The sequence below is a fragment of the Heloderma suspectum genome, chromosome 1 (genome assembly GCF_057233095.1).
Source record: "Heloderma suspectum isolate Gila_16-S chromosome 1, 16-S_ref, whole genome shotgun sequence".
NCBI lineage: Eukaryota > Metazoa > Chordata > Lepidosauria > Squamata > Helodermatidae > Heloderma > Heloderma suspectum.
This window is the reverse complement of record NC_139458.1, coordinates 37,966,687-37,991,368: the sequence shown is the minus strand read 5'-3', so window position 1 is coordinate 37,991,368 and position 24,682 is coordinate 37,966,687. Positions and strand designations below refer to the sequence as shown.

Here is a 24,682-nt window from a genome sequence, read left to right as displayed (position 1 = left end):
CACTGGGGAATAAACACAGGAAGCTGCCTTACACAGAGTTGGACCACTGGTCCTTCTAACTCAGTACTCTGTACAATGACAGGCAGAAGCTCCCCAACTCTCAGTCAGGCATCATTCTTAGCCTTGCCTGGAAATTATGGGAATTGAACCTGGGGCCATCTGCATGCAAAGCATGAGCTCTCCCACTGAGCGACAGCTCTTCCCAATGTTACTCATTAACCAATACTGCTCTGTATGAACATAAGAACATAAGAAGAGCCATGCTGGATCAGACCAAGGCCCATCTAGCCCAGCATTCTGTTCACACAGTGGCCAACCAGCTGCCCACAAGAAATGCACAAGCAGGACATGAATGCAACAGCACCCTCCCGCCCATGTTCCCCAGCAACTGGTGTGCATAGGCATACTGCCTCTGATACAGGAGGTAGCATAGGACCATCAGGACTAGTAGCCATCGATAGCCTTATCCTCCAGGAATTTGTCAAATCATCCTTTAAAGCCTTCCAAATTGGTGGCCATCACTGCATCTTATGGAAGTAAATTCCATAGTTTAACTATGCGCTGTGTGAAGAAGTCCTTGCTTTTATCTGTCCATCTTGGAAGGCAACACAGAGGGAGACCCAGGCATGGCTTTCCCTGAGCCCACTCTGCCTCAGCTATGGATTCTTTATACTATACTATAATATAAAATGTATAGCTATGTGGGCTACAAAACATTCCCGCACAAACATGTGACCATCAGTTTGAGAAGAAACTGCATACAAGGAAGCATCATTTTCAGCAGGCTGAGCTAAGGAGGATGAAAGGGAGAGCAGGGCCATTCCACCAGCCCTGCTGAAAGAATTAATGTTTTCCCTCTTCCCGCCCAGTTCCTTTTTCCTTGTGTGTCGTGCCTTTTTAGATTTTAAGCCTGCAGGCAGGGACTGTCCTGTTTAACTGATTATATGTAAGTCGCTCTGGGAGGCTTTTTGGCTGAGGAGCAAAAAATACTTCAAATAAGTATCCATCTGCCAAACGTGTGAAGGACATTTGTCCTGGATTCTCAAGGAATTATTGCCAGGGGCAATTGTTTCAATAATAAGCAGTGTGGCAAGCAGAGATATGAAACTGAACTCCCTCTTCCTCCCTCCCATCCATCTATCCATATGTACACATACATCCAGTGCTCGGAAGTCCCAATGGACCCCTGGCCACCATAGCGCATTGACTAATGCATGTAATATCAACGCTGGACCACCTTCTTCCAGTCTAGCATGTTGGACCCATGTTTATCTCAAAGGCTACTGGAAAAACATGACATCTCAAAGCAGCCATAAATAAAATTGCTTTCCCATGCCTGAGAGGAAGGCAGAAAAACCTCTGAAGGGTGCTGCACTGCTGGGCTGCTTGTTTCCTTAACCGTAGTAACACTGCCATCTAGTGGCATATTGTTCTCCTGTATGGGCTTGTCAAAAAGTTTTGTTTTTTAAAGAAAAAAAGATCATATGGTTCATGCCAACCTTCAATTTGTCATTTTTGAGACCGATCTTTGTGATATCTCTATAAATCTTTTTTTTTTTTTAAGTACCGTTCAAGCCTGCTGTAATAATTTTGGTAGGGGAGTTGCTTTTCTTTTCTTCGTTGTAGTCTGAAGTACAAGCTAGCCCCACTGACAACCTTGGCACCATGCTCCTTTCAAATACGGTGTCAGTCACGCTCAATGAACTGGAATTGTATCACTGCCAATCTGTTTATAACTGAGGCTTAGGAGCTTTTCAAAATGAAAGAGGGCTGTCCTTGGAAAGGTATAGCAATAAGCAATCTATTATGTGTCATCAGTTCATTAACTGCTATCAGATGTAGATTAAAATAGGCCACTTACATGAATGTGTCACCAAGGCCCTATTTTGTGACATTAACATTTTGTTTTGTTTTGTTTTGTTTTAGCTCTTATGCTGTTACATAAGAGCTATTTAGCTGTCTCTGTTACATAAGTGATATTATTTAACCATTTGTTCAGTCAAGTATCATTCAAAATAGTTCAAATACAGTTCCCTCTGCACTGTTCTTTATATAACTAAGGGAGCAATCCTATGGCCACTAGTCAGTGGCTAGACAGCCATAGGGTATGTGGGTTCCGGGAGACACACACACACACACCCGTGCTGCCTCGCAGGCAGCACGGAATGGCCCCACACTCCACACTCGGAAAAGGAGCAAGGAGCGGCCAAAACAGGGTGTTCCAGGGCAGGGAAGGAGGAAATGCTGATACAACACATCATCCGGCAGCCTTTTCCCCACTCCGCCTTCCCTCAGCTAGGCAGCCGAAATCAACTGTCTAGCCGCAAATGCAGGGCAGGAGAAGCGTGGAGGGCATGATCCCCTCCGTGCTTCTCCTGCCCTGCATTGGATAGGCGTTCGCCTCCGAGTTCAGAGGCGGCTGCCTATCCCCATAGGATTGCACCCTAAAGGACACACCAAGATATAAGCACCCACTGGGCCAGTCCAATCGTTAGGCAGAGCGAGGGAGCTGATTTTGGGTGTCATGGAAGGGCAGCAAATTCTTACTTATGTACTTATTTATTATTGTTTTTACTAACAAAGATGGAGAGAGGCACTTGTAGGATTTTCTGCCTCAGGTGCCAAAATAACTTGATTGACTTTGGGTATTATTATGCACCTTGACTTGTGAGGAGTGCCATTTACTGCTGGGGGATGGCATGTGTCCTACTTTATAGAGGACCTCTATTTGAAGGATTGTTGGAAGACTGTCCTCTATTTGAAGGACTGTTGGAAGACTGTCCTCTATTTGAAGGACTGTTGGGGGACCAACCTCTGTTTGAAGGCTTCTTCTATTTTAAGGGCTGTCTAGTTCTTCTCAGGCCCTTTCCCTAATCTAAGAGTTAAATACCATCTCCCTGAGTCCTACTTCCCCAGTCTTCAAAGAAGTCCAAAAACTGCAGGAGGAGATCCTAATCCTGGATCTTTCAGATCATATCTAGAATCATAGAATTTAAAAATTAGAAGGGTCCTTGGTGGTCATCTAATCCAAGCCCTGATTAATGTAGGAATCTAGTTTGGCCCTAATAAGCAATGAAAAGAAAATCACAGATTATAAAGGAGATGGCTATGGAAACTCACTTGAAAGAAAGGCCCAGTAGCACTGATTAGATCAGTAATTCCCTATAAATGTGTTATGAGAAATAATATTTGATCTTCTATTAGCCCAAAGTACTCACTCACTAAGGAGGCTTCCCACTGCAGCTCTGCATGAGTCCTTGCCTTCTTCCAATCAGCCTCCACAGTGGATATAATTCTGCCAGGTCTCTGAAATAGATATGAATGAATCATTCAGTTGTTCCTAGTGCAGAGATGATGAAGCAGAATTATCTGCATCTGCCCTCAAAGGAGTGTGCCCATTATGTCTCTGTGTGAGTTACTGCTTTGGGTTTTCCTCCTTCTAGGCTTGCCTAGTACAGCTTGATTTGCTACCCCTTGTGGGTGGGGGTGGAGAAATGCTAGTGCAATGGCATCAACTCACACGTTTTTCAACTAACAGGCAGGTGGCACCTAAACGTTTTTCCGTAATTTGGGCCTGGCAGAAATACAGAACGAACTCTTCTGAGAGTGGTAAATATATTCTTCATTTATTTAAAATATTTCTTGTCTGTCTTTCAGGACAGAAGCCCTCCCAAGGCAGCTTACAGCAATAAACCCTTACCCACATTCTAAAAGCAAACCCTTTCAGGCATAAGGGTGAGGCATTTCTTCTGCTTTAATCCAGAAATAAAGTGGGCCTCAGCAGTTATCAGAAGTTTAAGAAACACTGGGCAAGATACCTCAAAAGATATTTGCTATGTCTATAGCACAAGGGTGAGCAACCCCTGAGTCCTGACACTTGGCCTAATTTCCAAAGGCCTTTGTGATCGATCTGTTCAGACTTCTGGCAACCCCACTGTGCATAGAGGAAAAGGGAGGAGAAGGAGAGAAAGGTGGTGGTGTCAGAAAAAGAGAGAGAGAGAGAGAGAGAGAGAGAGAGAGAAAGAAAGAAAGAAAGAAAGAAAGAAAGAAAGAAAGAAAGAAAGAAAGAAACTGATAGAGAGAGAAGAGATGCCCCCACCCATTTTGACTCAGGCCTCACCTCTTGTGAGCTTCAGCCCCACACACCATCAGCATGTGGCACCTGAGGGAATGCAACCCATGACAGAAAAAATGTTCCCCACCCCTCCTATAAAGTTTTGTCCTCTGGTGCTGCTAGATATACCTGCCATAGATCCCTTTCTGAAAATGAACTTCTCCAACTACACAGAGAAATACCATAGTAAAATGGGCATATCATAAAGAAGCTATGTGCTGTGATAGCTTCTTTATTAGGCCTATTTTGCTTTGAGGAAAACTATAGTACTTGAAAATTAAACAGTGCCAAGAATATTACCCAGGCATGGAGACTTCCATAATTCTTCTTCCGCTCCCTCATGTGTGGGTGTATATATATATATATATATATATATATATATATATGCATAAGAGCTTTGTTTCAGTAGTTAGAATTTTCTTCTTCTTTAAGCGAGTGCTAACTTGCAAAGACCAGCCAAGTAGTCTGATAAGTTACATGAACACAAACGATATAGCCATAAATTTTACTATGACGCAGGACTTTGTGGTATAATAAAGCACGGTCACTTAAACATCACTTTGGCTATTTGGAACTTCATTCTGTATGGCTCCCTTGAAAGTAATTTTGAAAGGAATGAATCACATGAATGAAAAGCTTGTCTTCCTGAAAGAAAGTGCTTGTTACCACTGGGCAGCCATCTTGTGGAAGACAAAGCAGCATGTCTTACTGAAGTTCTCCATAGCTGAGAAGGAGAGGACCCTGGTAGGGAAGGGGAGGAGGGTAGACTCAGAATTATTTCATACTGAGGAAGTGATATGTCAGAGGCAAATTGAAATAGTGGCTCATCCTGATGGTTTTGTTGCAAACAGAGCTCATGTTACCTTGGGAAAGGCCCACATCCTGAGCAGTCTTCCCTAACCTGGTGCCATCCAGTCCAAAACTTAAAACTCCCAGCAATCCTGACCTATTGGTCATGCTGGCTGGGGCTGCTGGGAGTTGAAGTCCAAAACATCTAGAGAGCACCAGGCTGGTCTAGAGACACTGGTTGTGTTTATTAACATTTTAATCCCACCGTTCCTCCAAGGAGTTCAGACCCAACAATCACATCACTTAAATTAGGCTAAGAGAGGAAAGCTAGATGACTTGGGACCAGGCTATTTGAAGGACTGCATTCTCCCATATGAGATTTCCCAGCTTTTAAGATCTTCAGAGACGGGTCTTCTCTCAGTCCCACCTCTACTGGAGACACCTTTGGTGGGGATTCAAGAGGGGGCCTTCTTCCTGCTGAGGGAGGTTAGTTTGTTGTCCTACTGCCAGCCAGTGAACACATTTTTATTTGGGCACCTAGTTTGACTAAACACTCTTCAGTTGTTGCCTACTATCCTTAAGTTCAACAGGCTTCTAGAATAAAAAATGACTGATAATCCAGTATATGAGGTGTTTCCAGTTAAAACAATTCACCGTGTTTGACCTTGATAGAACTGAAAATGTTGGATTGTCTGTGATTGTTCTCACAATTTAATGGAGGAAGAATTCACATTACCACTGGAGAATTTCTGATGAAGATCCATGAAACGAGTACACCACTGGATGTCCATCCTCATATATTCTTAGAATATATTTCCTTCTGCGCATTTTGAAAGCTCAATCTAGGTTTCACTGTATCCTTCCCATGGGCTTATCATGCTTTCCTATGCACAGTAGATTTTATCTTATGGTATAATAAAATCTCGCCTGATTAAAGGCAGCCGCCGGCGAGATCACATCACTCCAGTGCTGAAGGAGTTGCACTGGTTACCAGTTGTTTTCCGGGCCAAATTCAAGGTGTTGGTTTTGACCTTTAAAACCCTATATGGTTCCGGCCCAGCCTATCTTAAGGAGCGCCTCCAGCAACACCAAACAGGCCGCTTAACAAGATCAGCCTCAGATGGCCTTCTCTCTGTCCCATCAGCCAGGACAGCTAGACTGGTGGGGACGAGGGAGAGGGCCTTCTCTGTGGTGGCCCCCACTCTGTGGAACTCCCTCCCTAGGGAACTCCGTCATGCCCCCGCTTTAATGAACTTCCGTCGTGCATTAAAAACGTGGTTGTTCAGGCAGGCATTTGGGGTGGGTTAGGGTATTTTTTAAAAAAAAAATTATGGTAAAATTTTATTGTTTTAAATTGTTTTATGGTGGGTTGTACATCGCCCAGAGTGGCTGGGTGACCAGTCAGATGGGCGATTAATAAATTTAATAAATAAATAAATAAATAAATAAATATAATAAAATGTGCATGTGAAATTGTTATATGTAACAGTCAGGTGTTTTATAGCATTTCTTGGTGTTGTTTAGCAACTGCTGCCCTTATCTTTGTTCAGCCACCTTCAGCACCATTTTTGGTGGAAAGGTGGGATATAAATATAATACATAAATTCACCTATAAGCCTTCCTTATATGTTACATGCATACAGCAGGGGGTGGAACCAAACTGAAACTCTGTGCATAAACCTTCCACAGGTGTACCAAACCTGTGGAGGGCTAACAAGTGACTTGCCTGTGGCCACCCACTGAATTTCATCGCTAAGTAGGATTTGAACTCCACTCTCCCACATCTAAGCCACCAATACACTTACTGCTGCACCATGATGGTTTGCTTCCTTATGAATTTCTAGGAAAAGTTCAAGGTGTGATTAGCTGAGCAATTTTGTACAGGGAAATGGGGCCATAATGTGACTTTTCCCTTGTAATTCTGCTGCAATTATTTCCCCTTATCAGTGAAGTAAAATCAGGATACAGCCTGTGGAGAATCATCCCTCACTACTGGGCAATCCCATTGCTGCTAACACCAAAATGGAGAAATCCCATGTAGGTTATCCCATCATTTATTTCCACTGCCACCATAAAAACTATACCCCTTTATTTAATATACCCTTTTATCCTAAGGTAGCTGGTCATTAGGCATGAGACAAACACATCAGAGATACAAGAGACAAACACATCAGAGATACAAGGAAAATAGACAAAGATATATTAAAAGGGAGTAAAACAAGAAATATTATTTATGATTGCTTTACTTTAAGAACAAGGTTTCTGTATTATTATTGTCCCACCAATCAGGTTATAGAAGCTCTAGTCCCTAACCCTAGCCAAACTTAAGCTAATTCCCCTGTCAAGCTCCACTCCAGTTAACACACAGGCTAGCAAGGAGGGCTTGATATTCTAGAGGTGGTGTAGCAGACTTTCCTGGAAGTCTTCAGTCTGGTCCAGCAGCTGTTCCATCTTCAGACCTCCACCAACTGTTATCCAGGCCCCAGCTCTTCCTGAAGGGTGTTTTTGGAATCTTCCTCTCCGGACTTGCTGGCCTTCTTCTGCCTTGCCCGCTTCCAGCTTGGCTTCCTCAGGCTTTCTGAAGACGCTCTTCCATTGCCACTCTTCCCTGGTGAGACTCTCAGATGAACTCTCTCGGACAAGCTTCCTCCCACCAAGAACTCCCAGACAAACTCCCTCAGATGCCTCTCAACTGCTCCTTATATTTGCTGTAGTCAGAACCCTCCAGGCTATCAGATTTGGTGTGGCCAACGTTCCATCACACTGTATTGCTCCTGCAGTAGGCCTCTTAATTTAGAGGTGCCAAGATAATGATAAGCCAGGCCCAGGTTTGCTTACAAGGAGACTTTATTGAGTACTTACAGCACACAGGCATACCCAATGGTTGGATCAGACAGCTTCTCTGAACCCAGAGCCATGGGGTACAATTGGTTTTATGCCATACATGTCAGCAGTGAGGCAGCATGACAGAAGCAAGCATTAATTAGCATTCATTTGCAACTTTCCCAGCATAGGCTAACAGTACTTATGCAGAAGGAAAACAATCAGAACTTTCCCAGCACAGCCACCTGTAACTCGGCATAAACATAGCCTCACTTCTCAGGCATATCCTAGGCCCTGATAAGATACTAGCCTTCATTAGCATGGAATGTGCTGAGGCTGCGCTATCGACCTTTGACTCATCTCACATGCTCAGAGGCCCACTAGCAAGGAAATTGCACTTATTATGAACCTAAGCCAAGCATTATGGATCTCTAGGCCACTCTAAAACTACAGGTGTCTTGGTTATAGGCTTGGGGCCATTACACACACCACCCCTCTTCAAACTCAGGATCAATAGGCATCTGTAGAATGCTTAGCTATCTTCCAATCAGATAGTACCAATTTCAATCCAACCTCTCTCCCTCTCTATGACAGAAACCTGCCCTCATATTCCCCTCTCAATAGTGATAGTAACTGCCACTCCACCAGCACACCATATTTGCAATGTATCTCTCCTCAGACACAAGCCTCTAGCGAAAGGCACACCTTTTGCCCCTTTCACTGTTAACCATTTCATTTTCTGTTCTAGAAACAAAACAGAACAGCTGAATATATAAAACTTTTACCTCACAAAAGCAGCGTCTTCACACTGCCACATTAAATATATCCATTGAAAACAAATACGGTGTTACAGAGGGAGTAGTGGCTTGGCCAGCAGCTCATGGAACCCAGAAATGAGACAAGTTTGCCTCTTTCAGAAGAGATGGAAATAGGTCTGATCTAGGAGAATGGCATTTTTTGTCTTGAGGGAAGGAGGTTACCACATTAGCCTTCACAACTTGACACTTTGTTATTTTTTTATTAACCACAGTGATACATGGAAGAGGGTGTGTGGATAGTGTCATTATATTGTTTAGCCCAACGTCCCCCAACCTGGTGCTGGCTGGGAATGATAGGAGTTGTAAACCAACACATCTGGAGGGCACCAGGTTGGGGAAGGCTGGTTGGGGAAGGCTGGTTTACTCACTAGGACTGGACACTAGAACATGTGGACTTAGCTGGATCTTGGTGGAGAGTTTCTCATAGCTATTTCATATAGCTGTTCTGGTTTAAGGGAGTCAATAAAGTTCTTAAGCAAAGGTAGTCATGTTGGTCCAGGAGAGAAAAAAATCCAAAATCCACAGTTGCGCAATACCTTTATTAGGACCAACCAAGATTCCACAAAATCATGCAAGCTTTTGAGTTCCTCAGAACTCTTCACCAAGCAAAACAGCAGGGGATCTGAGCCTTCCATAACACAGGATATGGACTCCAATTTGAGAAGAGGGTTGTGTGCATACATTGTGATAGTTCTCATCTGATGTGTGGGGGGGCAGGGGCGGAGTGTTAAATGCACATTTTTGTTTCTTTCATGCAGAACTGTTTGGTATTTCAGTACAAATCAACTAAAACCTATGGCCACAATTCAGCCAAAGCTAAGCTATTTTGCTTCAAACTGGTTTCCATGTTAGAGAGTCAAACACATGCTGAACTCTGTGATGGAAATCAAGCACTTGTATTGCAATCAATGAAATTTCAAGGGGTTTGCATTTGGCTGGATCAAATCCTGTGCCTTGCCTCTTGCAAAAAATATTTCAGCTCTATATAATTTCTCGTCTGTGTTTCAGTGTTGGATTTTATTTTATTTTTTGTATGGAATACCCACTGATCTTGACACAATCTCTAATAAATTGCTTGTTAGCCATGGCAGTAATATAGGTTAAAAGGAAATCTATCTGGTCTGGCCATGCCAAGCGAATTCGTGACATTAAATGAAATCCGTTGCCTAAAGGACATGTTGCTCCATGTGATGCCCGGGAACTTCTTGAAAGTAGTTTGCTGTTGAGACAACCTAATAAGACTAAGTACCCTGCAGCAGGAGCATCTGTGGATGCTGAAAGGCCTCATCAGGGAGGCTGGACAGCAGAGAATTGCTGCAATCCATCTTTGTAATGAAAAACAAAATGCAGCACCCTTTGCTGGACCGAGCTCAGTTAAACATGCTAGGCTAGGAGCTTGTGAAAGATTGCCATGGCAAAATGGCAGAGATAATACACCAAAGCTAGATATGAAAGGGGATAAAGGAGAACCTGGTGATTGATACCTCAACGCGCTTGATTCTTTGGGGACAGACAGCCCTATTAATAGTTGAAGTTCACATAAGTCCCCAGGATGCTAGTCTCAGACAGGTTCACAGCTTTACCATCATGAAACCTACAAGATGGATATTTTTGATTTTGTATGCAAAACCACTTGGTTTCGAACGGTCAGCTGGTCTGATCCTGAAAAGATTGACCTCCACTACAATAAGAGTTTGTGACCTGTAACAAATTCTTCAATGCAATTGGTAATAAAGTTTTAACATCATGTGATATGGCCATGTGGGACGACAGACCTACCATTAGGCAGAATAACATAACTACCTCAGGTGGCAGATATTGGGGGGCAGCGACTATCCCATCACCACAATTCTAGTGCAGCCAACATCTGTACATGGAATGGGGGGACACCATCTTGTCCTTCACCTCAGGCATCAAAATGTCTTAGACAAGCCCCGCATGTGGGCAGGGTGACCATTTGAAGCATGACGTGGGTTTGCTTTGCCAGTGGGTCAGGACTGGACAGAGAATCTCTCTCTCTCCCACCCCCCCACCACCCACCCTGAGAAGTTTGAACCTGGTTGTGGAGCTTACAGCCCAAAGTAGATGTGAGGCAGGACACAAGTGTTTCTTGCAAGTTTTTATTTTTATTGTTCTGCATGTATTTTTCCCCATGTGGGGAGAAAAGCAGCTCAGGAGTGAGTTTGATCAAGAAAATGGCTTGTGAACAAAAGGTTAAGCACACACACATCCAAATCCACTGCTCCAAACAAATTCTGAGTGTCCCACCGCTTACTGCAATGAAGTAAAACTAAAAACCATTTGGATATGCTGCAACTGCCTCTCCTGTCACACCTAATTTGGCCCTAAGTTGTCAGTCAGGCTAGAAGGGTGTAGCAGTGAATTTAGTCCCATGCTGAATGCTCTGCTGCATATTTGTCATTGTGAAGGGGAGGTTTTGAGGCAAGGAAGGCTTGCAGCCATATATTACGCATCAGTTTAGTCAGATTCCAGAGGTAGCAGTTTTAATTTCATATGTTCACAGTAATTTATCAGCTCTTCTCCAAAAGGGTTGGCCAAACTGTAAACAAACTATACACAGAGTCCTTTCTTTCTCTTTCTTTCTTTCTTTCTTTCTTGGTTTCTTTCTTTCTTGGTTTCTTTCTTTCTTGGTTTCTTTCTTTGTGCCTTTCTAAACTGTTCAGTCATAGACTCATCTCAAAGCATGGCAAACAACAAACATTTTTCAGCATAAATAATAGGGATGTTCAAACAGAAACCGCTCATGTGTAAAGCTGGGTCAGATCTGTCAGCCCCACCTCACTGCTGCTAACGTGCCAGCCACACACCCCACCAGCCATACCTTCAGGGACCACGTAAAGAGAACATAACATAAGAGCCATGCTGGATCAGACCAAGGGTTCATCTAGTCCAGCATTCTGTTCACACTGTGGCCAACCAGCTGTCAACAGGAGACCCACAACCAAGACATAAGTGCAACAACACCCTCCCACCCATGTTCTCCAGCAACTGGTGTACATAGGCATACTGCCTCTGATACTGGATGTAGCATATAGTCATTGATAGCCTTCTGCTCCAAGACTGCTCCAAGACTGCCTAAGCCCCTTTCAGCCATCCAAAATTGGTAGCCATCATATCTTGTGGTAGAGGACGTATCAGGATCTCCCACTGCATGGATGAGCTCTACACATGAATGCTGGTATGAGGAGAAGAACCCTGAAGTTGTCCATGAACAGTTAGCTCCTAGACAGCAGACTGAGTAAGCACACAGGTCACCTGGTCACAGTCTTCCCTATGATGGTGAGGTGTCCTGTATTGCTATTTAAATTATAGTAATTATGTCTAAATGTGTGTCTATACATATAAATTACCATATATAAATGTTACGCAAGCCAGAATCCTCTTTTTAGGTAGCGCATGTGGCTACTCTACCATTTAAGGTTCCTCCTGTGCAAGCACCGGGTCATTACTGACCCCTAGAGGGACGCCTGCTTACGCTGGCATTTCCATGGCAGCCTATAGCGGGGTGGTTTGCCATTGCCTTCCCCAGTCGTGACTACCTTTCCCCCAGCAAGCTGGGTACTCATTTTACCGATCTCGGAAGGATGGAAGGCTGAGTCGACCTGAGCCAGCTACCTGGGACCCAGCTTCCACTGGGATCGAACTCGGGTCGTGGGGAGAGTTTCAGTTGCAATACTGCCGCCTACCACTCTGCGCCACACCAGGCTCACTCTACCATTTAGGCCAACAAAAAGGGGGGGGGGGCAGAAATCAACTGCTTGAGAATGTATTCCCAAGAAATTATCTTGTTAGTTGGGGAGGGCCATGGGCATGAGGGCCCTCTCCGTGCATTGATTGTACATGCATCCAAAGGCCAGGATATGGGCAAAAGCTGTGACCATGTGATAAATGAATCTAGCTGCTTGAATAGTTTTCCAGATTACTATCATGCTCCTCCCCCCATTCCACTGCTTCAGGACTTTTCTACCCCCTGCCCCAAATCTGATAATCAGTTAAATTTTTTCACATCCACTATTTAAGTGGAACTTCCCCATTTCCTATTTTGCTGCCACATTCGACAGAGAATAACGCATAATGTCTACTAACGTAATGCAGAGCAAATAAAGATTTCAACCCTCCATGCACATCTGTTCCAAGTGGAACCTAAGTAATGTTTCCCAGGATTTATCCTTTCACTTCTCTCCCCCTTCTGGCACACCCAAACATTGTAATATAATCTCGCTCCTTATTTCAGTGTTCAATATGAAATTTGCTTCCAATGTTGCTGAACCAGTTGGGCTGTTGTGTTAACAGCCAATTACCACTCCCTGGAAAATTTAAATATTGGCACCATATTTCTTTCTCTAAGGAGGCACTCTGCATTGAACTCAACACACTCATGAAATGTGAGACTGCAGTCTTCATATATTGGCTACAACTTACCACATTTGTATCCTGTCCTTCTTCCAAGGAGCTCAGGGTGGCTTAAATGGAAATTAATTCCAGTTTATCCAAATAACCTTATAAAGTAGATTAGGCTGAGAGTGACTGGCCCAAGATCAGCCAGTGAGCATCATAGCTTAGCGGGAAACTCTGAACCCAGATACCGAGTGGGTCTCTGAACCCAGATCAAGTCCATAATTCTAGCCACTACACCTACACTGATTTACGCAACACAGAACAAATGCAAGCACAAAAACAGAAAAGGCAAACTCATGGTAAAATAATATGTGCATTCTTTCTTTATTTATTAACATTTATATACCTAAAAAACCATCAAGGCAGTGTACTATCTAAAACAATAAAATCATAAACAAAAACAAGACCATTAAAATGGTAACAACATTAATATATTAAAGTACACATTCTAAAAGATGTGTCTTTACACCCTTTCTAAAATCCAAGAGAGTGGGGGCCAACTGTAGTTCTTAAGGGAGGGCATTCCATAGTTCGGGAGCAATACATGAGAAGCCCTTTCAAACATACCCAACAAACAGGCCTCTGTGGGGAATGGTGCCCTCAAAAGGACATCTCCTGCAGATACTTAATACCTGGACAGGTATTAAGTAGTATTCTACAGAGATAAAGGTTTTAAATAGCATTTTTTTTTTTCAGTTTGAAACAGTAGGCTTTGTCTTTCACATATATTAGCCTCTTGCCGAAACATCAAGGCAGATTGTTAAGAATTAGGTAAGCCAAACACACAGCAAACATTAAACCATTAAGCACACTTACAATACAGCACCTCTAAATTTACTATTTCATAAATTAACAAGAAACTGAACTCCTGATTATGCTAACATTTAGTACACAATGCAAAAATAGAACCATCTGTTAATCTAGTGCAAAAGTGATTTTTAAAAATTCATTCTTTGGAACAGATAAAGTCAATCATGTCCTTACATCTACAAGCTACAAAGAATGAAATGCTGTAATGAACATCTTAATTTCCATTTTTGGAATCTGATCTGACCAGCAAGTTTAGCCAATATCAGTACTAGCATAAGGCATCCAATTTCACGCAAGACACCTATAGATATCTTTCAGAAGATTCCCCATTTATTTAGCTTCTAAAGCTGCAGTATGAAATACACCTGGTTTAGGGGTTTAAAAAAACCCTAATAAACATTTTTTCCCTTAAAAAGATGAACTGTTTAACTTTGATATACCATAAACAGTCACACTCACAATCAGGACAGAGCCTCAAAATACTGATCTCTATAAGGTAGCTTCCACTAGCCAAACTGAAAGTATATTTAGCAGTGGTTGCATTCAGACGATCCTATCACAGCTTATTAAGCCAAGACATGTACAAACCTTTTGCCTGCACAGACAGCCCCTTCATCATGTTTAAACCAGGAAGCCTTCCATTAAACATAGTTTTCCATTTTATCCAAATCAAGAATCTGTGATTACCCGTTTTGGAACCAACTATCAAGCCACGGTTTGAGTTGATTTAATATCCTGTCTTGTTCCAAAGCTAGTAACCACAGTTTTCTGGTTTGGATGAAATGGGAACTATGGTTTAATTCGAGGTTTCCTGTTTTAACAGTGAAGAGGCTTTGACCACAAGCAAAAAGGTTCATATATAGCTTGGCCTAATAAGCTATTATGTATTAGTCTGAACCAGCTCTCTGTCTCAGAAATCTATTTCAAATGAAAAAAAGGGGGTTGGGAGAGAGAAGTCTATTGCTTGATGGGGACATTTTCTAGAACAATCTACTTCAACTAGGCCAGCATACACTTTGCCTTAACAAGTTAGCTTTCTGGAAAGTGTATGGCAAGTTGACAACTCCAAAAAAGAAATCAAGAGGGACAACAAACTGAGCTATTTTCTTACAAAGTGCTCTGGTTTTAAGGACCTGGCTGCTTATTTCAAAGAACCCAGCATTCCGTTACTTAGCAACTTGGGAAGAAGAAGGAACACGAGAGGATTTGTGAAGATAAAAGGTGGTCAGAAAGTAGATCAGGACCAATTGGTAGATCTCTGACTGATTTGCAGTAGATTGGCAAGGATTTCTGATGGCCGACAGTTTAACAATAGCAACTTTTTAAAAACCTGTTTGGCATGGCTTGTCCTCTGTTAATTGTTTATCTCTTGGCATCAGTGTGTGTTGCCTGTAAAATACTGGCTGCATTGGCCAAGGCTTTTGTGTAATTCTGTCGGTCAGTTTTAGCTTTAGAATCTTTTATCTGTAGTAATTCAAGATATTACTTTGTATTTGTAAAGGCAGGTTAGTGTATTGCTCCTGAGGTAGTAGGAGGCAACTAGCTCTACCCTGAGCCATCATTTTATATCTGGTTTGTCCCTTCAACATTTTGCACCTGGCTCCAGTTGATAGACCTTGAAGTAACAAACAAAGTAGACTCCTCACGTCTGCCCACCCCTGCAAGCAGATCAGCAGTCAATGCCAAACGTTCTATACCTTAAGGTCAGTTCACACCGGATTTCAGTGGAAATGCAAGAGACTGCCACTGGTTTTCTAATCAGACTCACATGGAGGAGCTATTTGTATGAACCAGTTCCATCTTGCAAATAGTGGGCCATACTGAATGGTCTCATTCCGCCACCAGAAGGAAACCGTTGGTGGACTGGATTTCCCCTTCCCCCTGTGTGCCCCCCAAATCTGTTCAGAGTGTTGAGGGACCCTCCGAAGCAGATTTGGGGCATACACAGGGGGCTAAACAGGGAAGAGAGAACAAATAAGTGCCATTGTGCAAGCAGAGGCTGCATGAGTGGACTTTCACTCTTGTGAGGGTTGGATCCAGCCCATTATCGCCAGCATCCTAAAAGCTCAGTCACCCAAGTGGCGGGGAACATTCACACAAATGTGTGAGCTGTAAGCCCGGCAATCTTGAGTGCTCTCAAAGTGATCATGTGGGGGCACCTTCATGTGTGAACTGGCCATGAATTTTCATCAGCAACCCCTTAGAGATCTTTTCTCCTTCCATTTACCTAGACAAGCAGAGGAAAAGTGAAAAGACAAGGCAAGTCGTGGGGCAGGCTCTTTCAACGTATTTGCTACACTGCTCTTAGCAGTGGAGGTAGTTTAAAATAAGGCACTTGGTAAGCCAGCCATCAACTAGTTCCTTTTTCATTAAAATAGATGGCTGGATTAAGACATTAGAAGGCTAGGAGTGAAATCTCTCATTTCCTGGGAGAAGGCATTTAAATCCATGGAGTCCTTTATTCCTTCACTTCAGAAAGGATACAAAAGAGGCGAAAATATCTTTAAAATTACATCATTTCATAATACATTATCTGACTGAATCTTAGTAAAAGGAGTGGACTTCATAGCTAAAGGAAGTGTTGAAAATAGAAGTTTCGTGAGGTCTCTGTTGCACATTTCTTCAAATAATGCTAGGATGTTTAAATTCCCAGCAATTAAAAGCCCAGGAGTGTGTTACAGTTCCATTTATGGTTTGCAAAAGAAAGAAAAAAAAATACTCTGTGGAACTAATGCTTTCTACCCAGGAGATAAAAGTATGAATTCTGAGAAAATCCTAATTAGGAAGATACAGATGTATTTACACTTTAGAAGAAAGTTGCATGCTTTCTTAAAAGCAGTGAGAAAGAAGCAAAAAATCCCATACAATATCATTTACAAACAAGTAAAATATCCAAGGTTTGAACTGGCTCTAGTTCAAAAGAGAAAAGAATTGACTTGACCAAGTGTGACAGAAGCTTCAGCTGGCCTGAACTTGAAAATTGTCGAATTGGGTCATTTCAAACGAGCGCGTCCCAATAGCTGCCCAGCCATTCCCTGGATCGTATACAGTGACATTCTCCCAGAGAGGGTAGCCATTTAACATGCCGGAAGCATTAGAGCCCTGCCAAAAGTAAGGGGAGAATGTCAACATAACAAGGCCTGATATGAATGCACTAGACAGATTCGTCAGGCATGAGGGTCACAAAACTACTCAGTAACCTGAAACGTTAAAGCCAATGGTAGTTCAGCCATAGTAAGTTGGTAGGTAAAAGCATTGAGTGGCAAACTTTGCACTCGGTTGCAGAAGTCAGAATGTGTTGTTTCACCAGACTTGCCCTCTGAAGGACTTCAAATGGCAGGAAAGAACTCTATGGATTCGAAAAGATTTCTGGTTCTGTAAATGGTCCCTCATAAGCCCTTCTTTTTGTTCCAGTATAATTTGTATCAGGATGAAATCAAAGAAGGCAGAAGCTAACGTATGTAGCTGGCGTGTTTGGGGGGAGGGGAAGCCTTTCTTCTTCCAATTCCAGAAGGCTGCCTGAGTCTCCAAGACATTTGCTTGACATTACAGATATGGAGCTGGAACCAGAACCCAAATCAATACCAAATTCAACATCCAAAGCCAGTACTTTGCCAAACCTATGGCTGACCCCATATACTAAACCACTAAAACAAATAGACTTGCACCATGTATACTAACATTTCAGACTCATTTCACTTTATCTGATCTTCCGAAAGGTTGAAGTTACTTTCCTTAGGGATGTTGGAGGAATCCATCTGGGTGGTCAAGTCCACCGAGCTTTTGGCAGCTCAGCCCAAGCCCAACTTGACTGGCACCAACTTGACTGGAGAGTCCACACGTTCTGGCGGAGAGCCTGTGGTTCAGGTCACGAATGCAAACCAAGCCGGGGGCTACAGGGAAATCCATCAAGCCCCAAGAGGGCTGGATTTCTCTGAGCCGGACATCTCTACTTTCCCTTCCAGGATCTGGGGCAGCACATACTGAATATACCAAATGATCAAGTGTCTTGGGCCCACTGGGATTCCTCACACCACACAAAATTTTGGGATGCTCAGCAATGCTTTTAGCAAAAGAAGAAAAAACGTCTTGCAAGGAAAGCTAGGCACAAAATATCCAAGTGCTGTTTTTTTCCCTCTGTACAAACCAGCACTGCTCATTCTGTTTAAGAAGAAAAGGTCAGAATGTAAAGAAAAAGGGCCACAAAGCTACTTAGCTCAAATGTGACATCTCCGGTTGCATAGGCCGGGTCTAAGAAGCAACATGGGAATCACTCATAGGCTGCACCCCAAGGTTACAATTTTATTGACCTTAACGAGGCCATTCTTTATTTATTTATTTATTTATTTATTTATATTTATTTATTTATTTATTTATATACCGCCCAATAGCTGAAGCTCTCTGGGCGGTTCACAAAAATTAAAGCAAACAGAACATAATAAAACAATTTAAAATATATAGAATATTAAAACCACAATATAACAATACAACCACAATAAAACGTAGCAGCAGTTCAGGAGTTTAAAATACAGATTTAAAACAGCAGAGCTAAAAGTTTAGAAAGCTAAAATGCCTGGGAAAATAAAAAGGTCTTCACCTGGCGCCGAAAGGAATACAATGTTGGTGCCAGGCAAACCTCACTAGGGAGCACATTCCAGGGCCGGGGTGCCACAGCAGAAAAAGCCCTCCTCCTAGTAGCCACCCGCCTCACTTCCTTTGGCAGGGGGTCACGGAGAAGGGCTGCTGACGATGATCTTAAGGTCCGGGCAGGCACATAGGGGAGGAGGCGATCCTTCAGATAACCTGGCCCCAAGCCATTAAGGGCTTTGAATGTTAATACCAGCTGCATTGTATCGGGCCCGGAAATGGTCTGGCAGCCAGTGCAGCTGAAAAAGTACTGGCGTAATATGAGCTCGCAGGCCAGTCCCTGTTAACAATTTTGCTGCCCTATTTTGGACCAGCTGAAGTTTCCGGACCGTTTTCAAAGGCAGCCCCATGTATTCTTCAACAAAGGAACTCCAAACAAACAGAAACTCTAGCATGAAACTTTTGAATTACAGCTTATCATGAAGTTCAGTTCTATCACCAGTGGTATTGATTGAGATAACGGGTCTTTATCCTGCTATAGGTGTTGATTAGCTTACCAGTGCCTGGATGTTTGGTTACCAGCAGCTCTACTTTGTGAATGGTCACTATAACAATTTTAATTTTAATTTAATTGTCAGTCTTCCCTCTGATCTTACTGCTTGCACCCCCCCCCCCATCTACAGCCGTGTGCAATATACTTGCCAACTTAGGATAAGACTTCATATATCTGATGGATTGCACTCTAGTCCATCACAGCTTATGCCATAATACATTTGTTAGACTTTACGGTGCCACAAGGCTCTTGGGTTGCTTTTGCTGCAACAGACTAACACGGCTACCCCCAAGGAAATCCCATATACTAATATCGAACTGATTTCCAGAGTGTGGATCCTTAAGCAGCCAAACAGTACCATCCACACATAACAGACTTCACAGAGTACTGCCTTTGGCTGTTGAATTTGGTAGTGATTTGCCAATATAGTTCCATGTATCAGCAGACTTAGGGAAACCTCATAGTTTGCAGACATATAAATACATTTATGGGAAGAAAATCCTAAGGGAGGAGTGTCAGTTCCAAAACATGAGGACAAAGCATGCTCAGTGGTCAAAGAATGCTGCTGAGAGTTGCGGGGAGAACCGTGCAGGTGCATACATGTGTGAGCGAATGGAGGGGAGTATCCTGAAAGACGGCACTTCTACATTTAGCTGCAATGTTCTGCTGCTGTTCCCACTTGTTATTAAAGTCTAGTACGCTTAACACAGTTGCCCCCACTTTGACACAGATTTTTCATCTGTAAGAGAATAATTGCTTTTCACAAGAAGTTCCTGAGGATTATAAATATTTTAGAATTCAGAAGAGTTCAAGTGTCATCTCTTGCAGTCTGTCAAAATTAACCCTGTTTTACTCCAGTGTCAGTGCTTACCTTAAGAATCAGGGTGAGTGTATTCCATGCTTTAGGGCGCACACCAGATAGCCCTTTCATCAAGACATCTTCGCCATCTGCAAACAAATTATACTTTAAACATTTATACTTTAAATCATTTGCTGTATTTTGGACATGCCCTGAAATTATCTGATGCTGGCACTCTATTGCGAACAACATTAAAAGCATGACAGGATATGATTTAACTTTTGACCCTGTAGTTATTCCATTATGTTCTGGTAAATATAAAGTTCTACCTGAGGGTTTAGAATTGATAGTTCATTTATAAACAGCGGGTCAAATGGCCATAAATTGTAAATGGGGAACAAATAAATTTTCCTTCCATCAGTGAATGGGTTTCCAGAATATGGGACAAACTGACTAATACAGTAGGCGTTAGGGAAAGAAGACAGGAAGATAATGAATGTTACGTGTGCGTGTGTGTATATATGAATAATGAGGAGCAGGATACTGTTCAATCTTATAGTTTACTTGGACTTTTAACTACTATAACTATTTTATTTGGAGTTCTAGCAGGGTTGGGCAACCTGGTGCCCTCCAGATGTTTTGGACTTCAACTTCCATCTGCGCCAGCCAGCCTGGCCAATAGTCAGGGGTTATGGTAGCTGTAGTCCAAAACATCTGGAGAGTACATGCATAGGACTGCACCTTAAGAGAGTGTATAAATGTCAAGTTATTAAAATTAAACTGAAAGAGCAGAAACATTTTGCATACCCTGCATATAATTTATCATCCTCATCCTTCCTTGAAAGAGCTCAGAGTGGCACACGTGGTCTCCCCCATTTTATCCTTACAACAACCCTGTGAGTTAGGTTAGGCTGAGAAAGAGAGGGGTGGGGGGAGACTGGCGCAGGGTCCCTCAGTGAGGCTTATGGCTGAGTGGGGATTCCAACACAGACCTCTAGTCTGGTACTCTAGCCCCACCTTTCCCAACATGGTGCTCTCCAGATGTTGGACTGCAGCTGGGAATTATGGAATTTGTAGTCCAACACATATGGAGGGTGCCAGGTTGAAAAGGCTGGCCTAAGCACTATATCACACTGGCTTTTTAAACCAGACATGCTGCTTACGTACTTTTACAGAGTCCATTCCAGTTCTTAAGCATAGCAAGGTTTGGAATTTCAGAGCATATGGTCACCACTTTGATGACCTTGTCCAGCCTTGCCTCTCTGAGCTTATATCCTGACACATCTTTTCCTGGGACCTTCCCTTGTCTAGCTCCACCACCCTCTGCTGCCCAAAGGTCTCCTGATCCTTGAAACAATGCCAGCTATTTTCCCTTGCTGCCACTTATGCCTGGAAGTGCCTCCCAGAATGCCTCCACCTCCTTTATTTCCTTTAAGCCCTCCTCAAAACTCACCTTTTCTAGGAAGCCATTGCATCATTCCCCTGGTCTTTAAAGCTTATTATAAACTCAGCCAAAGTATGTGTAGTTGAAATAACCACATATTCTTACCTGTGCTTTAGCAGGGCTCCCAGTTATGGGGAGGTCTGAAAGCACATTCAGCTGAATGTGTTTACAATCCCCCTTCAGTCCTTAGTGCTAAATGCACAATTGTCTTTAGAGAAGCCAGATGCACAGAGATGTTGGAGGCAGGGTTTGTACACATGCCCCTCACCAACTTTTAGCCCTTGCGTGAATTAGGGATGGGTGAGGCAGGAATTCATTGTGTTCGCATTTAACTGGCTTTGCATTTTAATGAGAACTTCCCAAATTCGCACTGACCGGAACACAGTTTACCATCAAAATCTGCACATTTCCAAAATTTGTGATGCAATTCAGAGGGGGGAAGTATGTACAAAAAATCTGCACATTTCCAAAATTGGTGATGCAATTCAGAGGGGGAAAGTGTGTATAAAAAATGTGCACTTTTTAAAAAATGCACATATTTTCAAAAATGCCTACAATATTAAAGAAAAAAAACACAAAAAAACACTTTATTGACTGGAAAATTGCTCTTCAAAAGTGTGTACAAAAATGAATGCGCATTTTTCAAAGATGCCCTCAAATATCCTTCCAATTTTTCAAAATCCGATGCAGGAACATGACAAAACCAACTAGAAAAATGGAGAACCTGAGCAAAATTGATCTTGACAGATTCATCCACCTCTAGGTTGAATGTCTGCCTAAGGATCTTATAGACCCTGGAATCTAAACCATATGGGAAGTTCTTTCCCAAAAAGTGACCTGCTATTATAAATCAGTTAGTTTTCCCTTAACACTTGGGTGTTTAACACTACAAATAAAGAACAATCTACAGTTCTAGATTGAAGAGATTTGGCTTTCATTACTTCTGAGCCAGTTATAATTGCCATTTGATAATTGAGCAAAAACATCTTGGCTTGAAACCAAGCTGAGGGAGAAACACAAAGAGCAATCTGTTACTGATCTACGATGTAGCAACATTAGTAATCAAAACTATTGCATAAGGGATTGGCAACACCAGCATTGAGCACCTAAGAATGCCGCCATGCATTAGCTCAGGATAAAGTGCCAACTGCAGCTATCTAGTAGGCATGTAAGAAATACTTAAATGTTACTCACGGAGATCACCAGTGACTCGGTATGTGCCATCAGGAAGTACCCAGAAGAAAATGCCTTTAGCATCCCTAACGTATATCCCAGCTTTGTTAACTCTTCCAGCAACAAACGCGCCTCCTTTATCCGATTCTATATAAACGTCACATGTTATTGTTAGGTTTACCCTGTAAAAGACAATATAGTTCTGAACACTGGGAGAATGAAGGAAAGGGTTAAAGTTTTAACAGAAGGGTGTGTCCGTGCACATGCGTCTTCAACTAATAAGTCCCTCATTCATTGTGTTAATGAAGTGATAGTCTCTCCCATGCTTGCTTTGCTTTTAAAAACTGTTGCCATGAGAGCGAGGGGGTGGGGGGAAGAGAGAGAACCTGATCTGGATCATGACTGTGGGGCACTGGGGTGGGCTCAACCCTTGCGGGGGGTACTTTCCCACTGAAAATACTCCCTCTCCAAAGCTGCTATTTCCCCCCCACCACATTGCATTTACTGGGGGGGGCCCTCAACGGAAAATAGCAAAGGGAGAAAGGATCAAACCTGTCCCTTGGTGTGCCATCAGCTTTCCCCCGCCACACACACACACACATACAGATGCTATTTCTCAACAAAGAAAAAAGAAAAGCACCACAGAAAAACTATGACGTGAGTAACATATGCCATTGTCTATTCCAGGAAAAAGACATATTAGATACTACTCAGCTGTATCATTATATGGATATTTTTCACTGTCTGGCCTGCATAGCTATATTATTCTTGGTATCCCAAGATACACTAAGGGTGCCATCCTATGTATGTTTAGACAGAAAAAAGTCCTACCACTGTTGAGTCTGGCTGGTGAACACTGTTTCTGTCTGACTTTTTTCTGTCTGAACATGCACAGGATTGTGGCATTCGTGTCTCAAACTTTTACTATTTTTGGTTTTAAACTGATATATGACACCCTGGAGAAGGAAATGGCAACCCACTCCAGTATTCTTGCCAAGAAAACCCCATGGAACGTATCACAAGGCTAAAAGATATGACGCCGGAAGATGAGACCCTCAGGTCGGAAGGTGTCCAATATGCTACTGGGGAAGAGCAGAGGGTATTTCCAAGTAGCGCCAGAAAGAGTGAAGCGGCTGGGCCAAACCTGAAAGGACACTCAGCTGTGGATGTTCTGGTGGTGAAAAGAAAGTCCGACGCTGTAAAGAACAATATTGTTTAGGAACCTGGAATGTAAGATCAATGAATCAAGGTAAGCTGGAGGTGGTCAAACATGAGATGGCAAGATTGAACATCGACATCTTGGGAATCAGCGAACTAAAATGGACAGGCATGGGCAAATTTAATTCAGGTGACCATCATATCTACTATTGTGGGCAAGAATCCCTTAGAAGAAATGGAGTAGCACTCATAGTCAACAAAAGGGTGGGAAAAGCAGTACTGGGGTACAATCTTAAAAATGATAGAATGATCTCAGTACGAATCCAAGGCAAACCATTCAACATCACAGTAATTCAAGTCTATGCCCCAACCACTGAGGCCGAAGAAGCTGAGGTTGATCGGTTCTATGAAGACCTACAACACCTTCTAGAACTAACACCAAAAAAAGACGTCCTCTTCATCATAGGGGATTGGAATGCTAAAGTAGGAAGTCAAGAAATCACCGGGATAACAGGCAGGCATGGCCTTGGTGTACAAAATGAAGCAGGACAAAAGCTAATAGAGTTTTGCCAAGAGAACATGCTGATCATAGCAAACACTCTTTTCCAACAGCACAAGAGGCGACTCTACACATGGACGTCACCAGATGGTCAATATCGAAATCAGATTGATTATGTCCTTTGCAGCCAAAGATGGAGAAGCTCCATACAGTCAGTAAAAACAAGACCTGGAGCTGACTGTGGCTCAGATCATGAGCTGCTTCTTGCAAAATTTCGGCTTAAATTGAAGAACGTCGGGAAAACCACTAAACCGTTCAGGTATGACCTAAATCATATCCCTGATGAATATACAGTGGAGGTGAGGAATAGATTTCAGGGATTAGACCTGATAGACAGAGTGCCTGAGGAACTATGGACGGAGGTCCGTTACATTGTTCAGGAGGCAGCAACGAAATCCATCCCAAAGAAAAAGAAATGCAAGAAATCAAAGTGGCTGTCTGATGAGGCTTTACAAGTAGCTCACGAAAGAAGGGAAGCGAAAAGCAAGGGAGAAAGGGGAAGATATACCCAACTGAATGCAGAGTTCCAGAGAATAGCAAGGAGAGACAAGAAGGCCTTCTTAGGTGAACAATGCAAAGAAATCGAGGAAAACAACAGAATGGGAAAGACTAGAGATCTCTTCAAGAAAATTGGAG

General features: G+C 42.7%; 1 protein-coding gene across 5 annotated transcripts in view; it reads right to left on the bottom strand.

Annotated features, from left to right (window-relative positions):
* Window positions 1–13,268: 13,268 nt before the first annotated feature.
* The window catches only part of GALC (galactosylceramidase), a 90,968-nt gene continuing 79,554 nt past the window's right edge, over window positions 13,269–24,682 (bottom strand). For all 5 annotated transcript variants that reach the window (XM_084841212.1, XM_084841231.1, XM_084841205.1 and 2 more), the window contains 3 exons: window positions 22,351–22,511; window positions 19,785–19,861; window positions 13,269–16,875 (listed from right to left, as the gene is read on the bottom strand). In XM_084841212.1, coding sequence (XP_084697338.1) covers window positions 16,732–16,875; window positions 19,785–19,861; window positions 22,351–22,511 — 382 coding nt within the window. In that variant the 3' untranslated portion in view covers window positions 13,269–16,731. The remainder of the gene's footprint in view (window positions 16,876–19,784; window positions 19,862–22,350; window positions 22,512–24,682) is intronic.